This window comes from Paramisgurnus dabryanus, chromosome 16, assembly GCF_030506205.2.
Source record: "Paramisgurnus dabryanus chromosome 16, PD_genome_1.1, whole genome shotgun sequence".
In the NCBI taxonomy this organism is placed as follows: domain Eukaryota; kingdom Metazoa; phylum Chordata; class Actinopteri; order Cypriniformes; family Cobitidae; genus Paramisgurnus; species Paramisgurnus dabryanus.
In genome coordinates, this window is record NC_133352.1 from 5881218 (window position 1) to 5903155 (window position 21938).

The 21938-nt window shown below is 38.4% G+C and overlaps 1 protein-coding gene across 3 annotated transcripts; it reads left to right on the plus strand.

Annotated features, from left to right (window-relative positions):
• The first annotated feature begins 1088 nt into the window (after positions 1 to 1088).
• Positions 1089 to 20719, plus strand: LOC135731197 (SLAIN motif-containing protein-like). Of its 3 annotated transcripts, none has more exons than XM_065249145.2 (9): positions 1089 to 1236; positions 2071 to 2642; positions 7581 to 7717; positions 9925 to 10047; positions 12552 to 12692; positions 15437 to 15727; positions 16005 to 16145; positions 19542 to 19836; positions 19930 to 20719. In XM_065249145.2, exons 2-9 carry the CDS (start codon positions 2080 to 2082, stop codon positions 19994 to 19996), a joined length of 1758 nt encoding a protein of 585 aa, XP_065105217.2. In that variant the 5' UTR covers positions 1089 to 1236; positions 2071 to 2079; the 3' UTR covers positions 19997 to 20719. The 3 variants fall into 3 exon arrangements, with proteins under 3 accessions (XP_065105217.2, XP_065105218.2, XP_065105219.2); XM_065249146.2 differs by having other exon boundaries at positions 16008 to 16145; XM_065249147.2 differs by lacking the exon at positions 16005 to 16145.
• The last annotated feature ends 1219 nt before the right edge of the window (positions 20720 to 21938 follow it).

The following is a 21938-nucleotide window of genomic DNA, read 5'->3' on the forward strand; positions in this document are numbered from 1 at the left end:
ATAAAAACTCATTTGAAAGGTGTACAAACATATAACTCTACTTCTTTATATCAAGAGTATGTTACAATTGAAGGAGTTCAAATTTTTAAAGTTATGTTTTTTGTGGCTTTATTAGATAGACAGTGTGATAGGAGAGGACAGGAAAGCATAGGGTGGAGAGAGGGGAACGGGTTCGGCAAAGGACCTCGAGCCGGGATTCGAACTCGGGTCGCCGAGAGTGCGTCTGCACCATATGTCGGAGCACTGCCCACTACACCATAGGCTCCGACGAAGGAGTTCAAATTTGATAATTTATTTGTTCGTAAACTCATAAATAGAAAATCTATTCCAGCATCTTCTTTTAAATGATGCTATATGACATTGACTGGAAGAAGGTTTGGTCATTTCCATACAAATATTTATTGTCAATCAAGATAAAAGAAGTCACCTTTAAAATATTACATACCCTCGTAATAGTGTTCTCAGTATATGCAAAGCATTGAAAAAATTACCTTTTGTGATATGGAAGAGACAATTGTACATCTTTTTTGTGAGTGTGTTTGTGTTAAAGCCTTTTGGAATGATTTATGTACCTATCTCTCAGAAAAAACACATGTTGAAATATGCATCAACACTTTTAATATTATTTCCTTTTATCACAATTCAAAACATTGTATTAAGTATATTATAAAAAAAATTTTATTTGGCAAATTCTTTATCCACAAATTCAAATTCCTCGGAAAGAAGCCCCTCTTATCAGTATTTCTGGGCGATTATAATTCTTACGTTTTGTCTTTGTTGGACATAAAAAACAAAAACCTTTCAAAGGCGAAAAACTGCTTTCAATTTTTAACCTTTTATAATTCCCTTCTGGTGTTTCTTCTTCTTTTTTTCTTTCTGTTATTGTTGTGTAAGTATTTTTTCTATTGTTACAAATGGGAACATGATACAATTTTGTAAGTCCTTTAAAACTGTTGTATAAAAAATAAAAAAATGCTCACGTACTCCCAACAGCCAGCAGGCGGCGCTTCATCTCCAAATATGGTCCTTATGTACTGCAATGGGCGGAACTTCTTATCTGATTGGTTCAATCGCTGTCAATCAACAGGTCGGAGGCAAGCGACGAGCTAACTAGCTCTACAGCAGAGTGAATGGAGTAGAGCAGCCTCAGTTTACTAACCTATTTAACCTATTTATTTTTTTAAGCTATTTTTTATTTCAAATCTGTTGTTTGGATGATCTGTGGCGAAAAGAGAGGTATGTTGATTAAAACATCACAGTTACAAGATCAACGAAAGCAGCAGGTCGGGTTTACATGCATGCTACTACAAAGAAACATACAGGTGTTAGCTTAATGTTCATGTAAATCGATACAGGATCATTTATGTTGTATCAAATACAACAATATCACGTTCATTACTTATAATATATACAGAGAAATTAGGTCGGTTTGAAAGTATATTCATTCAGAGCGTTATAGCTAGTTAGATAAAGATCACTTGTTTGCGGATTTGTTTGGCTAACTCGTGTGCCGTTGTTATTGTAAGGGACATTTTATTTATACATTTTATTTATATCAGACTTGTACTCTTAACAGCACGTTTGACCTTCAAACAACTTTAAACGACCCGATCAAAACTAACTGTAACGTTAGGCTTGAACTTCCTGAGCATCACTACAATAACATCAATTTATTAGAAGACGACAGCAGATAATAAAACAATAAAAAGTTGTATTGAAGGTATTAGCATGAAAACAAAACACACAAACAGAAATTAAACCAAACCAAAGAGTAAATGTGGTTTTGTTGATCTTTATATGATATTTGTGTTATTGTGTCAGACTGCAAACACGTGAAGTAATTGGATGAAACAAAATGATGAATAAATTAAAATAGCACACAATGGTTTAAGATAAAGAGAAACAACATATTGTCAAGACAGAAGAGGGTTGAAATTAATTATAAACCTATCAAACTGGTTTTGAGAAATGAAGTAAGCTATGTTGTTGTAGGCCTGATCTATTTTCCAATGATTTTTCCCACTGTGTATTTTGCTATACATATCAATCCCTCTGTTTTAACATCCACAGTGTTGGAGAATGGTTGTTCCTGATGGTGGAAGTGTGATTCATCCAGCAGATAATGGTACAGATGAGGTGATGTCAAGCTCTGAGCCTGGATTTGATCAGAACCTGACCGGGGTGGAGTTAGAGGAGGTCCGTAAACTACAGGAACTGGTGCGACGCCTGGAGGTGCAGAATCAAGCCCTGCGAAACAGAGGCAACAAACTGGTGCTTAGCAGCACCGGCAACAGCAATCTTACGGCGGGAAATAACGTCAACCACCTCCAGACGGAGGTCGCCGAGGACTCTGGGAACTTTGAGCTGTCGCCTCCGGCCGGCAGTGATGGCAGTGGGGAGATGTCTCCACTGCCTGAAACCACCAGACCAGAGGATAATGATGAGGGAGATGGGTTCTTGAGTCTCCCCTGTGCTTCTGGGTGCAACCAAACACAGGGACAGTTTGCTACGAGTCCGTTTCCGGATAGCTGTGATTCAGAGACGCCAGGAGAAAGTAATGCGGCTATGGACCAGTCTGCCCTGGATGAATTGGATGTCCTGGATTTAGAGATGTGTGCTGAGGTGGAGGATGAAGATAGTTGGTGGGTTTAAACATCTTCATTCATACATACATGTGCTACAGCTTTACCCATGTATATAAGGCTATAAAGTACTGCTTAAGTACAGAAATTGAAAATGGAGTCTGTTGACTTTTATAGCACGCGTTGTCCATGTGTTTTGGCTTTCGATCTGTTGTATTATTTAATTTTTCTGTGGATGTTCATGTTAGTCCATACTCCATATTAGGCATGGGCCGGTTACCGGTTTAAAGGTATACCGAGGTTTAAAACAGTCAAGGTTTCAAAACCACTAACATGTTCTGTGATACCGTCTCCAAGGTATGAGCTGTGCTTATACAAAATTCATTAAATCATGAAGTCATGTGATTGATTTGATGTTTACATTTAATATACATTACGAAAATATTATATATGTTTTGAAAGCATATTATAATTTAAAGGCTTAATTGTACCTGGCATTTGAAAATAACACATTTTAGTGTTGCAATGGCAATACCGCAACACCGTGAAACCGTGGTATTTTTGCTAAAGGTTATCATACCGCCAGAATCTTATACCGGCCCATGCCTACTCCATATCAAAGCAGAATAGCTTGATTTTCCTCTGAAACAACTTTGCCATTTCATTTGCATTACTTGGCTTTGTTGTTTAATATAATGACCTATAACCAAATAAGTTTATTTTAGGCTACTGTTGTTATGCAGTTTATCTAGTGGAGGTCACTGCAATAATAACATTAGATCTCATAGAAGTGTTACTACAGGCATCTTGTGTGAGATGAACTTAATGCCATGCTTATAAAGCGTTTTTAAACTGAGTGATTACGTTCAGAAAGGCATTAAAGTGAAGTTATTGAGTAGTTTTGTTGCTCTGAATGTGTAACAGTAGTTTATGCGTGCGTCAGTAAATGTCACACTGATTGAAAAAGACAGGAGACTATGGGACTCTTTCGTATTTACACAGAGCATCAAACAAATGTGAAAATTTCAATGACTTCAGAGGATTTTTGCTTAACCTTTACTCCTTTACAGTAGACACTTTATTACTTTATTAATTTGTTAAATACACAATGTACATAACTGAGGGCTGCAGTTTTCATTTCCTGCATAAAACACCAACAAATAATCTAGCATTGGGTTGATGTTGATGTTGCTTCATTTGATACAGCACATTCTAGTTAGGATGGCAAAAAAGTGGATTGTTGCTATTTGAATTGTGACCAAATCAGAAGAATTTAGGATTTTAATGAAATCCATTTAATGGTGAGATATATACACTGAAGCCGCCTTTCCACTGCACACGACAAACGACGGCCGATAAGCCGGAAGTCATTCATTTCCTATGGAGAGTCGCAAAGGGGTTGCGTGAGGTGCCGACCATATGCGGATGCGTAAATATCGGATCCGTTTTGAGCGTTGGATCCGTTAAAAAATTTGAACTTGTGCGACTAAACCGCATGCGATATGCCGACCGGAAGTTATGTATTTCATTGTATTCCAATCACAAACTGTGTGTGAGGTGAAAATGATTAATCCTTTTGGTTTAACTTTATTAGTAACACTTGAATCCTTAAAAAAACATTTTTGATAACTGATAAGTAATACATTATTAATTTAATTTGTGTATGTTATTATTTTAATCTTGTCTTTATATGTTCTCTCCAAAAAATATTGGCAATCTTTGTCATATATGCATAGCTGTTTATTGTTTCATTCATTTGCGTTCATTTATTTATTCCACCATGGTAAAAAATATTAGAATGAAGCCTCTTGTGCTGGAATGAGCTTCTCTCCCATATACGATTAAACTGAAACTTCATTACGACTGCCACTAGGGGGAGAACTCCGACTGTCGTTTGCGTATGTCGTGTGCAGTGGAAAGGCGGCTTAAGCCATTTGTAGGTTAAGTCTGCACGCTAGTTGATATTATTATTTTTCATATTATTTTTTATTTTAGTCAACACAGAATGCCTTGCTATGTAGAATTGAGAAACCCTTGATTTTAGTGACACTGGTGGACAGTAAGTGAACTGCAACCTGTAACTATCACGCTCTATAGTGACATAAGCGAACATCGTCCAAAACAGAAACTGAATGTAATTCAGCCACATTGAGAGATAAAATTAACACCCAGGGGTCAATGTAATCGTGGGCGTAACGCCACTCTTTTTTTCTTATTAGTGCAAAAGAGACTTAAAATGCTCTGTTGATTTTGAACATACAGCTATGATTTATACTAGTGTTGTTCCAATACTGAAATTTCTAAGTTCAAAATCAATTATTAGCAATTAATATGTTGTTGTTTTTTTACATTTAGCACCTTGTGACTGGAGCAGCCTGACACAACAAATTAACCAATAGTGTTCATTTGTGGTGGTGTTTGAAAGGTGTATGGAATAGTAGGGGTGTAACGGTACGTGTATTCGAACCGGACCGTTTCGGTTCAGGGCTTTCGGCACGGTGCACACGTGCACCGAATGCATTTTGTGTGCGCCTGTGCGGAACATAATACGTGGGTTTCCGCACGAACATATTAAGTGGCGGAAGTCTCCGCGTTCAGCGCAAGTCTTCTGTCAAACATATAACATAGTTCGGCCCGCAGAAAGATTTTTATTTACTTAGTTGTATATCCGTTTGATTATTGATGTAAATGTTTACGTGTCGTATCTAAAAGCGCATGTTAAACGCGTGTCAACGCGCTGCTTTGTTCTTTCAAAATGCGTGAGAGGATGCACGTCTTTCGTTGCTACGCATTCATGAGACGCGCTTTCTGTGACAGCGAGAATAAGGCATGCGTGATCAGATTTTTCATCTGCACCTCACGTCAATCATATCATTGTCACAATGCGATCAGCTGGTCGGGACAGAGAAGAGCTGTAACCCGGGCTTACTCAGCTGCGGAGGGGTTCGTAAGTAAAGTCACAGCTTACATTGACGACACAAGCAAAGATTAGGAGAAACGTGCAAAAGATCAAAGATGGCTATGTATGCAGCTCACTAATCTCAAAATGAGTGTATAATAAGTATATCATCATGTTGCTTGCTATGCAGTTACACATAGAGCAGTAATATTATTTTTATACAGAGATGGTTCAATACTGTGAGGTTAAACAATCCAAAATAAATCAAAACAGAAAATTTTTGGTGGCAAAAATGTAGGCTAATAGTTCATAAATGTATTCAGGAATTGAATTTGTTAGTTCAAGGTTTTAGTAGAAAAAGTTTAAGAGAAGGTTACCTTCTGTTATAAAATAATGTAAAAAAGAACTTTGCAGTAGTCTTTTATTTATTATTTTTTCATTTTATATATATTGTATATGTTATATTTTAATAAAAAGTGTTTAAAAAAGTGTAAACAAATTGTAAAAAAAAAGTTTATAGTAATAAACAACCTGCAGTTTAATGTTTGCATTTCTCCCTTACTGTACCGAAAATGAACCGAACCGTGGCTTCAAAACCGGGGTTCGCACCGAACCGTGATTTTTGCGTACCGTTACACCCCTATGGAATAGGGATGTGCAAGACTAATCGACTTAACTGTGAACGCACACACAGATTCCGGAAAATCATTGGCAGTGCAAATGAACCTCTGAAATTTCCTGTGTACCAGGGAGTGGGAACAACAAACTTGCTAATTTTAAACCCCTGCACGCCTAACCCCCTCTCTAGTGCAAGGAAATGTCAGAGCCGTGCATGTTACAAGCTCTGTTGCGCAAAGCCCACAAGCCCTCCCATGTGAGGAAAAGCACACAATTCGCATGTTAATGTGAAAGTATGATGAAATAATAATAATTTAAAACTACAATGGGCAAACATGCCAACTATCATCATGAAGGCCTGCTATTGGGCATATGTCTGACTATGGTTGATAGTATCGTCTATCGGCACAACCCTAATACATAACTATAAAAAAATTATTTGTTTTAATGCCTGGATTCCGCGATTGCGTCCTCATTTTCCACATTGTTGTCAGTTATGTGGAGAGGGAAGGCTTCATTGAGTCTGTATAGCTAAAACCAGGGTGGAAAATTATCACATTAAGTTTGGAGCTGGCACATCAGAACATGTTAAACAATTATAACACAAGTGCATTGCTTATTTATTATAACCTTTATTTAACAGGAGTAAAAATAGGATGGCTGTTTATTATTAAATGAATGAATCGTATTTATACACGACACACGCTAAACATGCAGGTTTTATGGACTGTCTTCAGGGGCATTTTATCTTTTAGACTAGTTGGCTAACTAGTAAACAGCTGCTAAATTAGTGGCAGTGCACATCCCTAGTTTGGAAACTGTTATTGTTTTTGCAATTGGCACACTCTTAGATATAAAGGAGGTATAAAGGAGAATTTATGTTGACGGAAGGTTGGACTGTTGACAAACCATTCAAATGAGTCAACAGCACAGACTTTGAAGACAGGACTTTAAACAGGATCCACAGCCATTTTAATTCAACTTTTTCTATAGTGCTTTTCATCATTTTGCATTGTTGCAAAGCAGCTTTACTGTAAATAAACATAAGTTTTGATAAGTATCACCATTATTAATGTTATATTCTTACCCTCTAAAAGAAATGACGCGTGCAGAGCAGCGTTTATTGACAAGGATGCTTTTGAAGTCTTTAAAAGGATGCTTGACAAATACTGTACTTCAGGCATCAGTGATTGCTTTCTGTCCCACATTAAATACTGTTTGATTTTCCTGTGTATTGACTTCAGAGTAACAATCACGCAGAAGAACAAAAAGTGCTAGTGAAGCATCCTGATGGAGAAGATGATGACAATTTATCACATTAAAAGTTAACACATAAGACTTGGTCATGAGTCCATCACTATTTTTATTCATAGGAACTATGTTGAGGAACTATACACTTGAGATATTACATTACTGATATGTTGTGGAAATACAGGTGTTAAACGTGTCTTGTCATTCGATTCAATTCTTTCTCTCTGTAGGTTGTACGTGTCACCGAAGAAGCAGGTAGCAGAACAGGGACCCGAGTCCACGCTGAAATGGTGCAGGAAGGTTCTCGATCACCCCAGTCCAGAGACTGAAGTCGCCTGTCGGACTCTAATCAACCGACTAGACCAAAGTATGACAACTTTCAATATATTTTATGATGGTTCATGTTACAGTTTTTCTCAATTGCTAAAACATTAAACCCTATTGTCTGAACCAAATGCTGAACCAAATGCTCAGTTGCCTGAACCCACTGATTGAATCAAACACAATTAAAGCACAGTGTCACCACTTGAACACAACAGCTCAAAATTTATTACACTTGTGTCTAATGATGTGAGGGAACATAAACAGTAAGCCAGTTCAGAGAGCACTGGTTTGTGAGGCCCTACAATGGATAGAAATCTGTGTGGAAGAGTTTGTGTGAGAGGAGGTTGAGGTGGTCAGCGAAGATAAAGAACAGTCATATCTGATGAAATCATGTTCTGCACAAGATTTCTGTTTTGTCTTTTTGTACAAGTGCTAAATTCACAGTTTGTTTTGCAACATGCATTTAGCCTACCCTAAACAATAAACATTTATTTTTTCAAGCTTCATTTCATGAGCATTGTGTTTTCTATTTTTCTACATAGTGTTTAGTGACTGTTCCGTAGTGTTTTTAATTTTGATTGAATCGAGCACGATTTGAAAACATAGTTGAGTTTTGAGCACAGTTTGAACTGTTTTGAGGTGAAAGTTTCGTTTTGCAAGAAGAGTCTGAGGTTTTGTGAATGTAGCTTGAAATTTGGGTTTTGTGTTCACAGTTTAGAGAAAAGGAGAGCATCATTCAAGAAATGTGTCTTAGCAATTGAGAAAAACTGTAACAGTGACTTAAACAAAGCATTCTCATGTGTTTTAGAAGTAAAATACCAGCCGCCAACTTTCTTGAGTCCCTGCACAGAATTTCTGGTCCTGTTTTAAAGCTGTTATCAGTATGATAACAGAGCCGTTTGCACTTTTTATCTGTTCAAGTTGAATGCAGTCTTGCAAGTTGTTTTTGAGTCATTGTTTTTCTACAACGCTGATTAAGTTATATTCCTCCAATCTTCTTTTAAGCGAACACAATAGTTATATTAGAAAATTTCCTGGCTCTTCCAAGCTTTGTAGGAAACAGGGGCAGACATTTTTAAGGCAAAAAAGTGCATCTATCCTTCACAGAATAATCCACATGGCTCCAGTGGGCTAATAAAGTAATTGATGCAATTTTGTTGGAAATAAACAAAAACTCTTGTTTCTTTTGCTTCTGTGACATTTTCTGTTGACAAGCTTTGTGCTACGTAAAGCCTTTTATAGAGCTGGTTTTGAGCGTGTATTATGCAAATTCACTAACGTAAAACGAGTCTAAGAACAAATTCATGTGCGTATCCGCGTGTTGTGAAATTGGTGGAACGTTTTTGTGAGAAGTTCAAATGTACATATAAATACAAAAAAACTTAAGCAATTATAAGTGAATGAGACCCACTTTTTAGAGATATGTGAAACGCAGTGTGCTGAGGAAATCGGCTTGTTATAGCCGCTGTAAATGCAACAAGAACAGCATGTTCAGTGACTTGTAAACAGTTTCAAAAACAGTTTTTTTATTAACCTCCTTAGACCTGGATGTCCACATACATGGACATCAGATTTTTTTGTTGTTTGCACCATAATACTTAATTCTGTGTAACTGGAACCTTTTGTACACAAACATGGACAAATACACTGCTTCATGTTCAAAGAAAAATATTTGGTTATTATGTTTATTGGTTCTTCCAAACCCCAAAACAGCTGGAAGAAATCTGAAATAAAGACAAACTAAAACACGGGTCTTAAGAGGTTAAAGGAAATCTACATTCGTTTATTCCATTAAAAGTAAATGAGCTGCATGAGTACTGCGACCTGCGAATGAATGAACATAAAGTTATTGTTATCGTCTGGTAGTTGCTGGATGCTAAGGTAATTCTTGTTATGGTTATCCGTTGAAGTGTGAACGGTCCTTAAGTCATGTCACATTATTTAATCAGGTGACATTAGAACCAACGAATTAAAATATAACCAGAGTTCAGTATCCGGTGGAGTTTACAGTGTATACAGGACAAGAACCACCAAGAATCAACTTATTGACAGAAAACAAATCAGGTTGACATGAAAGTGACCGTTCACAATTCATTTGAGAGCGGTGGGTTTATCTGAAATCTTGATACAGCATTAATAAACTTTTTAAACCATATTTTGATATATCAATGCATACATATTAATATATTAATATTGAGACACAACGGTTGGTTTATGGTTGCTAAATGAATTTTTTCTGTGCACCCATAGCCTCGCGATGGAAGAACGTGTACAGCAGCCCATCTCAGACTCCTGATGCTGGCGTCTCAGCTGCTACTTCTGCTGGGTACCTCAAATCAACTAACAAAACACTACTAACCTCTGGCAGCTCAGGTATGACATTAACCCTATACGTGTCTGTTTACAAGCCTTCAACCTTCCCACAACACACACACACACCCAAACATGCTCAGGTGTGGCCACAGCTGTGTGTACTTAACAGTGCTGCTGAATAAGATCAGGTGTCATGCATGAGGTGTCTCTGCAAATATTTCTGTCTAACTCAGTGCTCACTGTTTCAGAAGTGTGTGTGTTTTTAATAAGTCATTAATAAATGTTTTGCATGAGTTTCTGCTGTTTAATAAACCTCCTGATCACAGTACATTTTATAAAATTTTATATTGGGTCTTGAACTCGTACTTACAAGCTTTCCTTTACACCATAATCTGTGGTTGGACTCATCAGTGATTATAATTTCTGTGGGGCAATTAATCATGTGACCGCATTAATCCTTGAGCTGCACCTCAGCTATAGTTCATCAGTGTTTCATTAAGAGTTTTTTCAGCTGTGGCTGCAGGGGGCGTAACCCTCCTCACCCAATAATCACACTTACACAAGGGGCATAAATAATTAGCCCAAATGTCTCACAAGACTCAGCGGGGCTCATCGTTGGACGGGCCAGTTAAGACAGAATGCACAAATCCATAATGATACACATCCTAATTTTTTTTTAAACCATTAACTTAAGCAGGGTCTAAATGCAAGCTTAAAGAAATATTCCACTTTCATCAAAAAAATTTCAATAATTTACTCACCCCCATGTCATCCAAGATGTTTATGTCTTTCTTTGTTCAGTCAAGAAGAAATTAAGTTTTTTTTTTTTTGGATTTTTCTTAATTTAATAGACTTTATTGGACCTCAACAGTTTACAGTTTAAATACAGTTTAAAATTGCCATTTCAATGGAGCTTCAAAGGGCTCAAATACCTTGTTCACATTGCCAGTCCATATCTGATTTTGGTGCATATCCGATTGGGATCCAATCACATTTAGAACGTGTGAACATTTCCAGAAATCCAAGTGTAGCTTTTTGGTTACGTCATGCTTTCAAGTCACGTAAACGCAACCCCAGCGCCGAACTTTGGCACAGTCCATTTCTGTCAAATCGAATAGGCAGCAAAATCGCATATGGACTGACAGTGTGAACAAGGTATAAACGATCCCTAACGAGGCATAAGGGTCTTATCTAGCAAAATTATAATTTTTGTTAGAAAAATAAAAAATATGCACCTTTAAACCATGACGTCTTTCATGTAATATATTATATGTTTATATTTTTAAAGAAGAAAATTTTATGGAAAGCATTGATCTTTTGTGAAACTTCAAAAAAAAGTTGGCAGTGAAAGAGTTAAGTAAATGTGTTTTTGTGGCTGTAATTGATTTAACATTGAATAAACTTGCAACAGGGTAAGAATTTACACACTGCCTATGGCAAGCGTTTTTTACTTTGCTTGACAGTGGCATCTAGTAAAGTAAAAGTAAATAAAAAATAAAACGAGTAATAAATGCATAACACATGATATACAAATGCGGAAACCACATACCAGCTGTTAAAAAAGTTATTTTTTCCAGATTTGAGAAAGCGTTACAAACCTGGTTGCTGCTTCCATTGGTCCTTGGCTAATTGGTATATGATGCAACTTCCTGTCTTTTAATGGAATTCAACATAAAAGTGCCAAAGTGGTATTTTCTTGATAATCGCATCATATGATATTTCATAAAATTGACATCATCGGAAAATTTTGATTGTATGTTATGATGAAAATATTAATATTTTGTTCAGGATTTTAAAACCCTTAGGAAGTCATGCCAAATAGTAGAAAATAAATTAATTATTAGATTAACTTCATAGACATTTACACAAAACAGCAGTTATGGGCAGACACTCTAAATAACAGAACAATAACAAATAACTCATGGTTTTTAAAAACCTAAAGTGAGTATATACAAGGGTGAAGTATTGTATATGGTATTTGTATATGATTTTTTGATGCATTTAAACATATTTTTCACCAGGGCTGTGACAAATATTCATGCAAATGCGCGTTTTCTCAAGGAATGAAGTTTAATGAATTATGAATTAAATGCCGCCACATCCAAAAGCCAGAGAAACTCCATGTGTGTCACAGAAGAAGAACCATTACAAAACGCTATTCCAGGAAATGTCTGGAGGCACATTAATATCACTGTTTGTTTCTGGTACTTTCATGATAATAAAGAATATTTTGAATGATTGGATTTGACTTTTTAAATGCGCATTATAAACAAATCAAACTCATAGTGATTTTAGATTGATAAGGACTTCCTACTGATCACAGAGCATGAAACACAGAATTGCAGCCATTGCGATTCAAAATCGATTTCAGACAGGTATTTTAATGGGGTCACAGCCCTATTTTTAACTGAAAAAAAATATACAATTGAACAGACAATTTAGCCATCACGTCATTGACCCTGAAACATTTTTATTACAATATTAAAATGTATGATACACGCAGAGGGCAGGTGAACTGGTGTTTGGTGTATTTGAGTACAACTAATTATTTTGTACTGTTTTAGGTTACACGGGTGTCCAACCAGCTCTCAGCTCACAATCTTCTATAGACAGTGAATTAAGCACATCTGATGACTCCATCTCCATGGGCTACAAGCTTCAGGACCTGACTGATGTTCAGATCATGGCCCGTCTGCAAGAAGAAAGTAAGTGAACACAAATCCAACCCTGATTCTGTTAATACCATTACACAGAAGCAAATGAATGTTGCATGTGTGTGAAGGTGCTTTGTATTTGTATATAAACACATCTACTGCAGCAGAAGCAAACAGTGAATCATTGTTATATCAGTGTTTATAATCCTGCTCAGTACTCTACAGACTCAGGACAAATGCCATTGGAGATTAACTGTTCATTTGTAATAATTACTTAGCCATGAATGTAATGGAGTATTTGGGGTGAGAGCGCATAATAATTTCATTGATTGACCTGGGAAACAATATGTATTTACTGTAGACATACTTTTACATGTGTATGATCTTCTTGTTTAATTTAGTTATATAATGGCATCATAAGCTTAATAATATAATATTTCATAATTTGCCTTCATTCTAAAAACAATTTTCCTCAGCTGACATCTAGGCTGTATGCTAGGACTAATGTTTTATGTCTGTGATTCTGTTTGGCTAAAGAAAGAGAGAGATATTAAATATACGCACATGCATACAGATATCAGTATAGTTATTGTGTGATGTTATGTGTTATGAATGGTGTGTTTTAAAGATCAAGAAAGTAAAGTGTGTCCTTGTTTTGTAATTCATGTACCGTCAGGTCGCATGATTAATTGCATTAAACACGTTATTTGTTATTTAAAGTGCCCGTATTATGAAAAACTCACTCTTTCTGGGTTTTGGGGTGTTATTTTGTGTCTCTGATGCTCCCACACGCATACAAACTTGGAAAAAAAAAATCCATCCATGCTGTTTTGAGTGAGATACAGGTTTCTGAATGTCCTCTGCCTTGAGTCTCAGATTGCGCCAGTTAAAACTCAGCTCCGTTGTGACGTAACAAACCGTTTCGTCACATTCAGTTTGAATTTTCCCGCCCACCACCCCACTCGCAGGTCTCCACCCACCAGGTAGCTAGAGAGCATAGAGCAGTCACTTGAATGAGACCCTCTGTGCTGTTATCATCTCTCACGGAAATAACAGCGCTATTTGGATATTATGGATTATATTCCCCACCTACTTTTAAAAACAAAGTTTTAACGCGTGGTTCTTGGAACCCGGAGTAATCTTATATACAGTGTGTTACGACGCAAACAGTCCTCAGATTGTAGGCGATAAGACCTTCATGCAAAATCTGATGTAAACAACAGACTATGTATCTATATTTCACGGATTATAAGCATTTGTGGACACATCTGAAACAGACTGGATTCGATTCGCGATCGCGTTGTTTCATCACAAAAGGTAAAGTCACGTTGTATTTTGCATGTTGTCATCTTCTGTCACAAAATACTACATTTATGATGCTAGAGCTAAAAGCTTTTTGCCAAACTAACCGAGACCGTACGCCCCGGCTTTTCTGACGAGGCGAGCCTCTAATAACTTTACGGTCTGCATAGATATACACTCTAAAAAACAAACGGTGCTATATAGCACCAAAACAGTTGCTTTGGATCGTAACGATAGAAGAACCATTTTTAGTGCCATATAGCACCGGTGAAGAACCAGTGAAGCACCAGTGAAGCACCAGTGAAGCACCTGTGTAGAACCATATAGTGCTATGTAGAACCATATGTGGTGCTATATGGCCCCTATATGGTTCTACACTGGTGCTTCACTGGTGCTTCACTGGTGCTTCACTGGTGCTTCACTGGTTCTTCACCGGTGCTATATGGCACTAAAATGGTTCTTCTATCGTTACGATCCAAAGCAATTGTTTTGGTGCTATATAGCACCGTTTGTTTTTTTAGAGTGTATACACGGTCCGGACCCCCGCTAGCTTCTAGCAATTAGCACGCGGTCCACAAGCAGTATACATCCCCCGCCGGGTCTTAATTTCTGTAATTTGCGAAAATAATGCGTTTGAACATGTTTTATAATGGGAATATGTTAGTATTGTCCTGGGAAAACGAGTTTATTGTTCAGACTGCTACATCACAATTTACACTGGAATCTTTGTGTGTCATGATGAGTTTGACACACCGAGACCGGGCCTTACCGCCCCGGCTTTTCTGATGAGGCTAACCCCCGAACCTCTTATAACTTTACGGTCCGGACCTCCCGCTAGCTTCTAGCAATTAGCACGCGGTTCACAAGCAGTATACATCCCCCGCCGGGTCTTAATTTCTGTAATTTGCGAAAATAATGCGTTTGAACATGTTTTATAATGGGAATATGTTAGCATTGTCCAGGGAAAACGAGTTTATTGTTGTGACTGCTAACGTAACATCACAATTTACTCTGGAATCATTGTGTCATAAGTTTCCTCTCCTGTAGTGTACTTATTAGTGATACTTTTCTGCATGCTTTGTCTGTTGGCAACATAAACCTTTAATAATAATAATATATAAAATAATAACACAGTATGGTCTGTACTGCTCACGATACCACTGAGCACGAGCACGGGCACATGACGTTAGTAGTGGGGCGTGATCAAAGGAGCAGCAGCTCATAAATATGTAAGACTAGCTCAAAACGGCACAATCTGAACTGCCCTGAAACAGAGGCTACTAGAGATGGGTAACAATCTTTTCCTACAAGCTATTTCGAGCAAACAACTTTTGAAACATGCTTTATGGAACTCATACACCTATATAACTGGTGGAAAAGCAGTCATAAGATGGGCACTTTAATAAATGTTAAATGACACCTATCCTTTGTTAGTCTCGAGCAGAGCGTTGTTTTGCACATGACTGGAGTAACTCGTCTGTGTTTGTGTGAAGGTCTACGGCAGGACTACGCCTCTACCTCAGCCTCCCGCCGCAGCTCCTCTGCCTCTCTGCAGTCTCTACGACGAGGCACTTACAGCGATCAGGAGTTTGACTCCTACAGTCAGGAGGATGAGGAGGATGAATGCTGCTCCCTGCCGCAGCGCCTCCAGCGTTACTCCCCCTCACCCCACAGCTCTCCACGTTGCCTGTCTCCCAACACGCTGGCTGAGTACAGTCGCCTGGCCGCCCCACGTCCGCGCATGTCCCGAAGGTCCCTGCAGGGCCAAGGTGCCAAGAGTGAAGGTAAGACGGACCTGATAACACATTCATTTAGCCTCGGAGCTGGCACAGAGCTGGTCCTTTTAGGCTATTTGTACAAGCACATAAAAATGATCACTAATCCAGCATAGGGTGGAGTAGCAGCTGATCTAGAATCTCTTTATTGATAACAGCAGGTGCATGCCAGATTTTGTTGCATGTTGATTGAACAGTTTATGGATGTGAGAGAAGTTTGTAAAAAGAATGCAGCGACCAAGCATTTTGTAAATGGACGGGGTGTGTGTGTCTGTATGGTTTCCAGAAGAACTAAGACACAGCATGCCTAACCTGACCCCGCGCACCAGCCTGCGCTCTCTGGAGGCCGTAAGAAACAGCCGCAGCATGGAGGCTAACTTACAGAGCTCAGTCAACCGCACATCCCGTCTGCCCCTCTCCCCCACAGGTTTGTACCCCACCCCACTGCCTCACCTTCACCCTGGATCCTAGTACATGTCAAACCCCTCTATCAAAAGCATCATTGCCTTAAGTCCCATTTTCCCATGCAATTACCTGCAACCTTTCTAGAAATATAATAGTTTAGGTAAAAACACAAACATATAGCACAATCAGATTACATACCGTAATTGTCATCTGTTGACATGTGACACCTAAACAGATATAACAAGACTGCAGTAATAGTAAAATATTGAAAAAACGGTGGTGTTTTCCTTAAAGGGATAGTTCGGCCAAAAACGATATTAAACCCATGATTTACTCACCCCCAAGCTGTCCGAGTTGCAAATGTCCATCGTTTTTCAGACAAACACATTTTCGGATATTTTATAAAATATTTTAGATCTTTCAGTTGATTAAATGTAATGTTACGGGGTCCAGCAATAGTCCACGACCTTCAAGTCCAAAAAAAGTGCGTCCATCCTTCACAAATTAAATCCAAACGGCTCCAGGATGATAAACAAAGGTCTTCTGTGGGTAATCCGTGCGGTGTTGTTGTAGAAATATCCATATTTAAAATGTTATTAACGTTATAAACTACCTTCCGGTAGCGCCGCCATCTTAGACTCAGGAGAGAGTATTAGCGTAGTGTACGCACTTTTCTTAGTGACGTATGACAAATTCGGAGGGCGGGGGCACAGAGCAGCAGCAGAGAAACTCTGTACGCTGCGTAAGCTCTCATCCTGAATGCGCATCACTCTAAGATGGCGGCGCTACCGGAAGGTAGTTTATAACGTTAATAACATTTTAAATATGGATATTTCTACAACAACACCGCACGGATTACCCACAGAAGACCTTTGTTTATCATCCTGGAGCCGTTTGGATTTAATTTGTGAAGGATGGACGCACTTTTTTGGACTTGAAGGTCGTGGACTATTGCTGGACCCCGTAACATTACATTTAATCAACAGAAAGATCTAAAATATTTTCTAAAATATCCGAAAATGTGTTTGTCTGAAAAACGATGGACATATGCAACTCCGACAGCTTGGGGGTGAGTAAATCATGGGTTTAATATCGTTTTTGGCCAAACTATCCCTTTAAAATCTGATCTATGTTCTTACCTCAACTTAAACAAATTAATACATACCTATCTTTATTCAATGCGTGCACAGGCGCAGAAATATTAACGGCGAGAGGGGGAGTGCATGTCTGGAGTGATGTTACTGCACGCCAAAGTCGAAGTGCTGCAAACTAAGTGCTTTTCCGCCATACAATATAGTTCTCATTTTTTATCCGCTTAAAATATCGACACGTTTTATTTTGTGCCACCATACTTACTCGTGTAACAGTCTTTAAAAGGGAAAACATGGAAGTTTTTAGTGGCTTCTAAAGTCATCCCTGTTTGGATCTTAAAGGGGGTCGCACACTGAACGCACAGCTCAGCGCTGCGCAGCGGCGTTCTAAAAAAATCAAACGCATTGTTTTCTATGAGTATACGCACACTGGCGCCAACAGGTGGCGCCTGTCCGCAGCGCCCAGCTTTGACTCGGGAAGTTGCTCAAATCCCTGTCACGCCACAGAGCGCCACTCACATAGTTTAACATTAAATAACATCATATCTGTCCCAAATCATTAACGATTAACATTGGCTGCTAATGTATCTTTAGCATTTTGCAGTAGACGCTATCTGACTAAGCTTGCGCTTTTTCTCACTGTGCACTTCCGGTTTACGATATCTCCGAGTTGTCCTATACGCGACTTGACGTGTCGCGGCGCTGAGCTGCACGTCCGGTGTGCGCCCCCCCCCCAAGGAATATATGGGGCTAGGTTTAATCGTAACACATTCACAACATGCTGTACAAAGATTAAGTGCGCGCATTGAATAAAGATATGGAATAAGGTATGTATTCATTTGTCAAAGTTGAGGTAAGAACATAGTAAAATATTGAAAAACTGTGGTGTTTTTCTTTGAGAGAGGAAAGTGTAGTACACTGCTTAAATGATTTATCCTTTTTTCGAAATAGGGTTTAATTAAAATTATGTTTTTATTGTGAATAGGAAAATGCAGATGAATGTCTTAATGAAAAGCGGTACTGGAGCGTCATATTCAAATGGCCCGAGCGTGTTCAACTCCAATTATGTTCGTCTAAAAAAAGCCAATCATACATTTAATCATATAATTTTTATTTTGGGGTGAACTATCCCTTTAGACATCTGATTTCAACATCCATGGATCAGCTTCCAGCTTCTTTCTTCTCATCATCATCTTTGTTTTATTCATGTCATCTTCTGCTCTAACATCAGCTTCTGTGTCATCTCTCACATACAATACATGAACTCCCTGGATGACAAACTGAAAGCTTAGTCTTGGCTTTTCTCTGTTAAACGGATACCAAAAAATAAAGAGTGAACTTTTCTATAAATTTTGTAAATGCACCTACAGTATAGCAAGTATATGGTTTACTACATTCCCCGGATCTGTCTATGGAAACATGATTGGCCCTGGCGCGCACCATCACGGTGGCTTGTGGCCCGGTAGTCGAAACACGGCTAATGAAAGCAAGCAGTGAATCTCATGATATTTCATTCAGGGCAGTTAACGTTGTCATGTTTAAAAAAGGTGGTTAGTCTTTTTCATCTATGTTGGTCTTTACTGAGAATCTTTTCGCTCACTGGAGATCATATCTTTCAGTCTTTGTTGTTTTTGATACTATCTGATTGTCAGGGGTTTCACAAGAATAAACCTGGCCAAGGAAAGTAACTAGGAGGTGAGGTCACCAGACACTATCCAACTTTTCTTGGTTATTGCGGCCCTGTCTGTGATTTCTTTGTTTGTAGGCCAGCTTATTTCTTGGTGACCAGATTACTGCACATTTCTGTAAAATCTTGGTGAAAGCCATAGACTCTAAAAAAAGATGGACGACATGACTCCATAGACTTTCATTTTAAAGAAAGAAGCCAAAATACCTCAGAAATGTTGCCTGACATCTTGCGCCAATGACGTCATTTGAAGTCAGAGTTTGTGCAGTAGTGATCATGAGGTGGAGCCGCAGTATCAAGGGCCCTGCCCATTTTCCCATTTGACTAAATCACAAACTCACAAATCAAGTCATCACACCCATGTAATAGCATCTAATAACTAACTTAAAACCAAACACTTAAAAGTGCATCAACATAAGAAATAACTCGCATAACAGAAACAAGTGTAGTTCACATGAAGAGGGTGGGATTTATGACCTATACTGCAGGCAGCCACCAGGGGGCAATCAAAATGTTTTGTTTTCACTTTTCAGGGCAAAGTGTAGCACCTTTGGGAAAACCACTATAAATGACATACCTTTTGTATTCATGACACATCTAGGTGTCGTTATTTATTTAAAGTGATTAATTGGTTTTCTAGGTGTATCCTCGCCACGACCGAGAGGTGATGGCCAGTCTCCACTCTCTCTGCGTACACCCATGAAAGCTCTCGGTCCTGTGGGCTCGATGGCATCACCACGACAACCAGTCAGAGGGCCAGCGAATGCCCAGGGAGGATCCTTATCAGGTATGAGAAGAGTACAATCCCCCGGTCCCTCGAACGGCGCAGCATTCTCGGGCAACAGGAGTGCTGGGCTGGCCAGGCAAACACCAGGGAGAGGCACAGCACCAGCATCAACTTCCTCCAGAGGAAGAATTCCTCAGACATCCAGAAGGTACCACAAATACTTACTTGCATTCATCACCAAAATACACTGCTGTAGCGATCATCTGCCAGGAATTGAGCTTATGTTTCTTTCTACCTATAGCAGATCACTGGGAATGACCAAACCATGTGCTCCCACTGATGAATCGTGGAAAGATGGTTGTTACTGAAGCCCCGAGAGAAACTTTATTGTGTCTTCTTCAGAGACATGGTGCAGAAAATCTACACAGAGGCTTTAAAACAAAGAGATGTTATGCTTGTGTGAATCATCTCTAAGCCTCGTATGTGATAGTGATGAAGAGATCTGGCAACAAACACTGATGTTGAAATATGTTGCTTGTTTATAAAATGTCAATATGCTTTATTTTCATGAAACCTGGGGAAGCTACTTGAATAAGAAATGTGTCCTGTAATATGTTAATCTGTGTGAAACAATGTGTGGAATTTAATTCCTAGACTGTGGAGCAATCTGATATTGATTTTGCATGTTTGCCTATTTTTAGAAATGAAGGAAATATGATTTATATGTGGAAGTTTTTAAAACTCTTAATTCGATGGGGTAGCTATATTCTGGCAAGAAGGAAATTTTCTAGACATAACAGAGCAATATCTTAAGTAATGTTTTCTCCGACCTCAAACGTGAAAGAAATAACAACAACTAAAATTGAGGTCATGGTGTGCCAAGGTGCATAACTACTGCAACACTGTCTCTCAGGTTTAAGTTGCTACACTTTCACTCCATAGAGAACTTTTAATATGGATGCCTGTATTGTAAAAAGATGCACTAAGCCAGTAAAACCTAAAAATATCTGAGTATGCAATGATGAGCGGAGTGCCTCAGAAAATTACAAACTGTAATAAATCCATTTCAGCAATAAACCCAATTGAAGTGCCATTGTTGTTCATTTTAGCTAGACTACTTTGCTTGGCAGCAACATTAAAGGGAAGATGCTGTATTTTTGTACACAAGTAAGCTTCATCATCCAGATTTAGCAGTGAACATCAAGTGGTGACAATGCAAACCTGTACTTTTGCTTGAGTCATATTTTACTTTACCTTGTATAGGTTCATTTTAGATGATGATTAAGGTATGTCACACTATCTGACATATCTAATTTAACTAGCTCTTCGTCTAAAGGCTTATATGTGCAATTGATTTATTGTCTAATTTGCTCTAAAGTAATATAAACATGCATTAGCATATATGATGTGAAGTGAATATTAGTTATTAAACAGTGCACTTGAGAGAGATGTTTTTATTTTTACTCGAGCAGATATTTATAACAGCCCAACCCATCACATCTTATCTGCCTTTCATTTTATATTAGCATTGTGCCTAATGTTAACAGCAGTGGCCAAAGTTTAATATAATAATATTAATAAATATTAATTTTCACAGTCTGCTGCTTCAATGTTTTTAGATCTTTTTGGCAGATGTTACTATGGTATACTGAAGTATAATTACAAGCTTTTTATAAGTATCAAAGGCAATAACATTGAGTCAATATTTGCAGATTTGACTCTTGTTCTTTTTCAAGACCTCTGCCATTCAGCCTGGTGTGCCATCAATCAACTTCTAGTGACACTGATGGCAGCCCATTCTTGCATAATCAATGGAGTTTCCCAGAATTTGTGTTTTCTATTTGTCCACACGCCCCTTGAGACTTGACCACAAGTTCTCAATGGGATTAAGGTCTGGCGAGTTTCCAGGCCATGGGCCCAAAATTTCAATATTTTGTTCCCCGAGACACTTCGTTGTCACCTTTGCTTTATGGCAAGGTGCTCCATCATGCTGGAAAAGGCATTTTTCATCACCAAACTTCTTGGATGGTTAGGAGAAGTTGCTCTTGGAGGATGTTTTTGTACCATTCTTAAAGGGATAGTATACCCAAAAATGAAAATTCTGTCATCATTTAATCACTGCTACAAACCTGTATAAATGTCTTTGTTCTGATGAACACAAAGGAAGATATTTTAAGAAATATCTTTAACCGAACCGTTCGTGGATCCCATTTACTTCCATAGTTTACATTCTTTTATCCTAGCCTGGCTCCTCCCTCCTACGTGCTTCTGCTTAATTTTCATTTCGCTTCACTACTACGTCTGGGACTG

Coding starts and splice junctions, on each gene's coding strand:
- LOC135731197 (XM_065249145.2), top strand. CDS start 2,080: ATGGTTGTTCCTGATGGTGGAAGTGTGATTCATCCAGCAGATAATGGT. Junction 7,718..9,924: donor AATCAACCGACTAGACCAAA/GTATGACAACTT, acceptor GTGCACCCATAG/CCTCGCGATGGAAGAACGTG. Junction 10,048..12,551: donor ACTAACCTCTGGCAGCTCAG/GTATGACATTAA, acceptor GTACTGTTTTAG/GTTACACGGGTGTCCAACCA.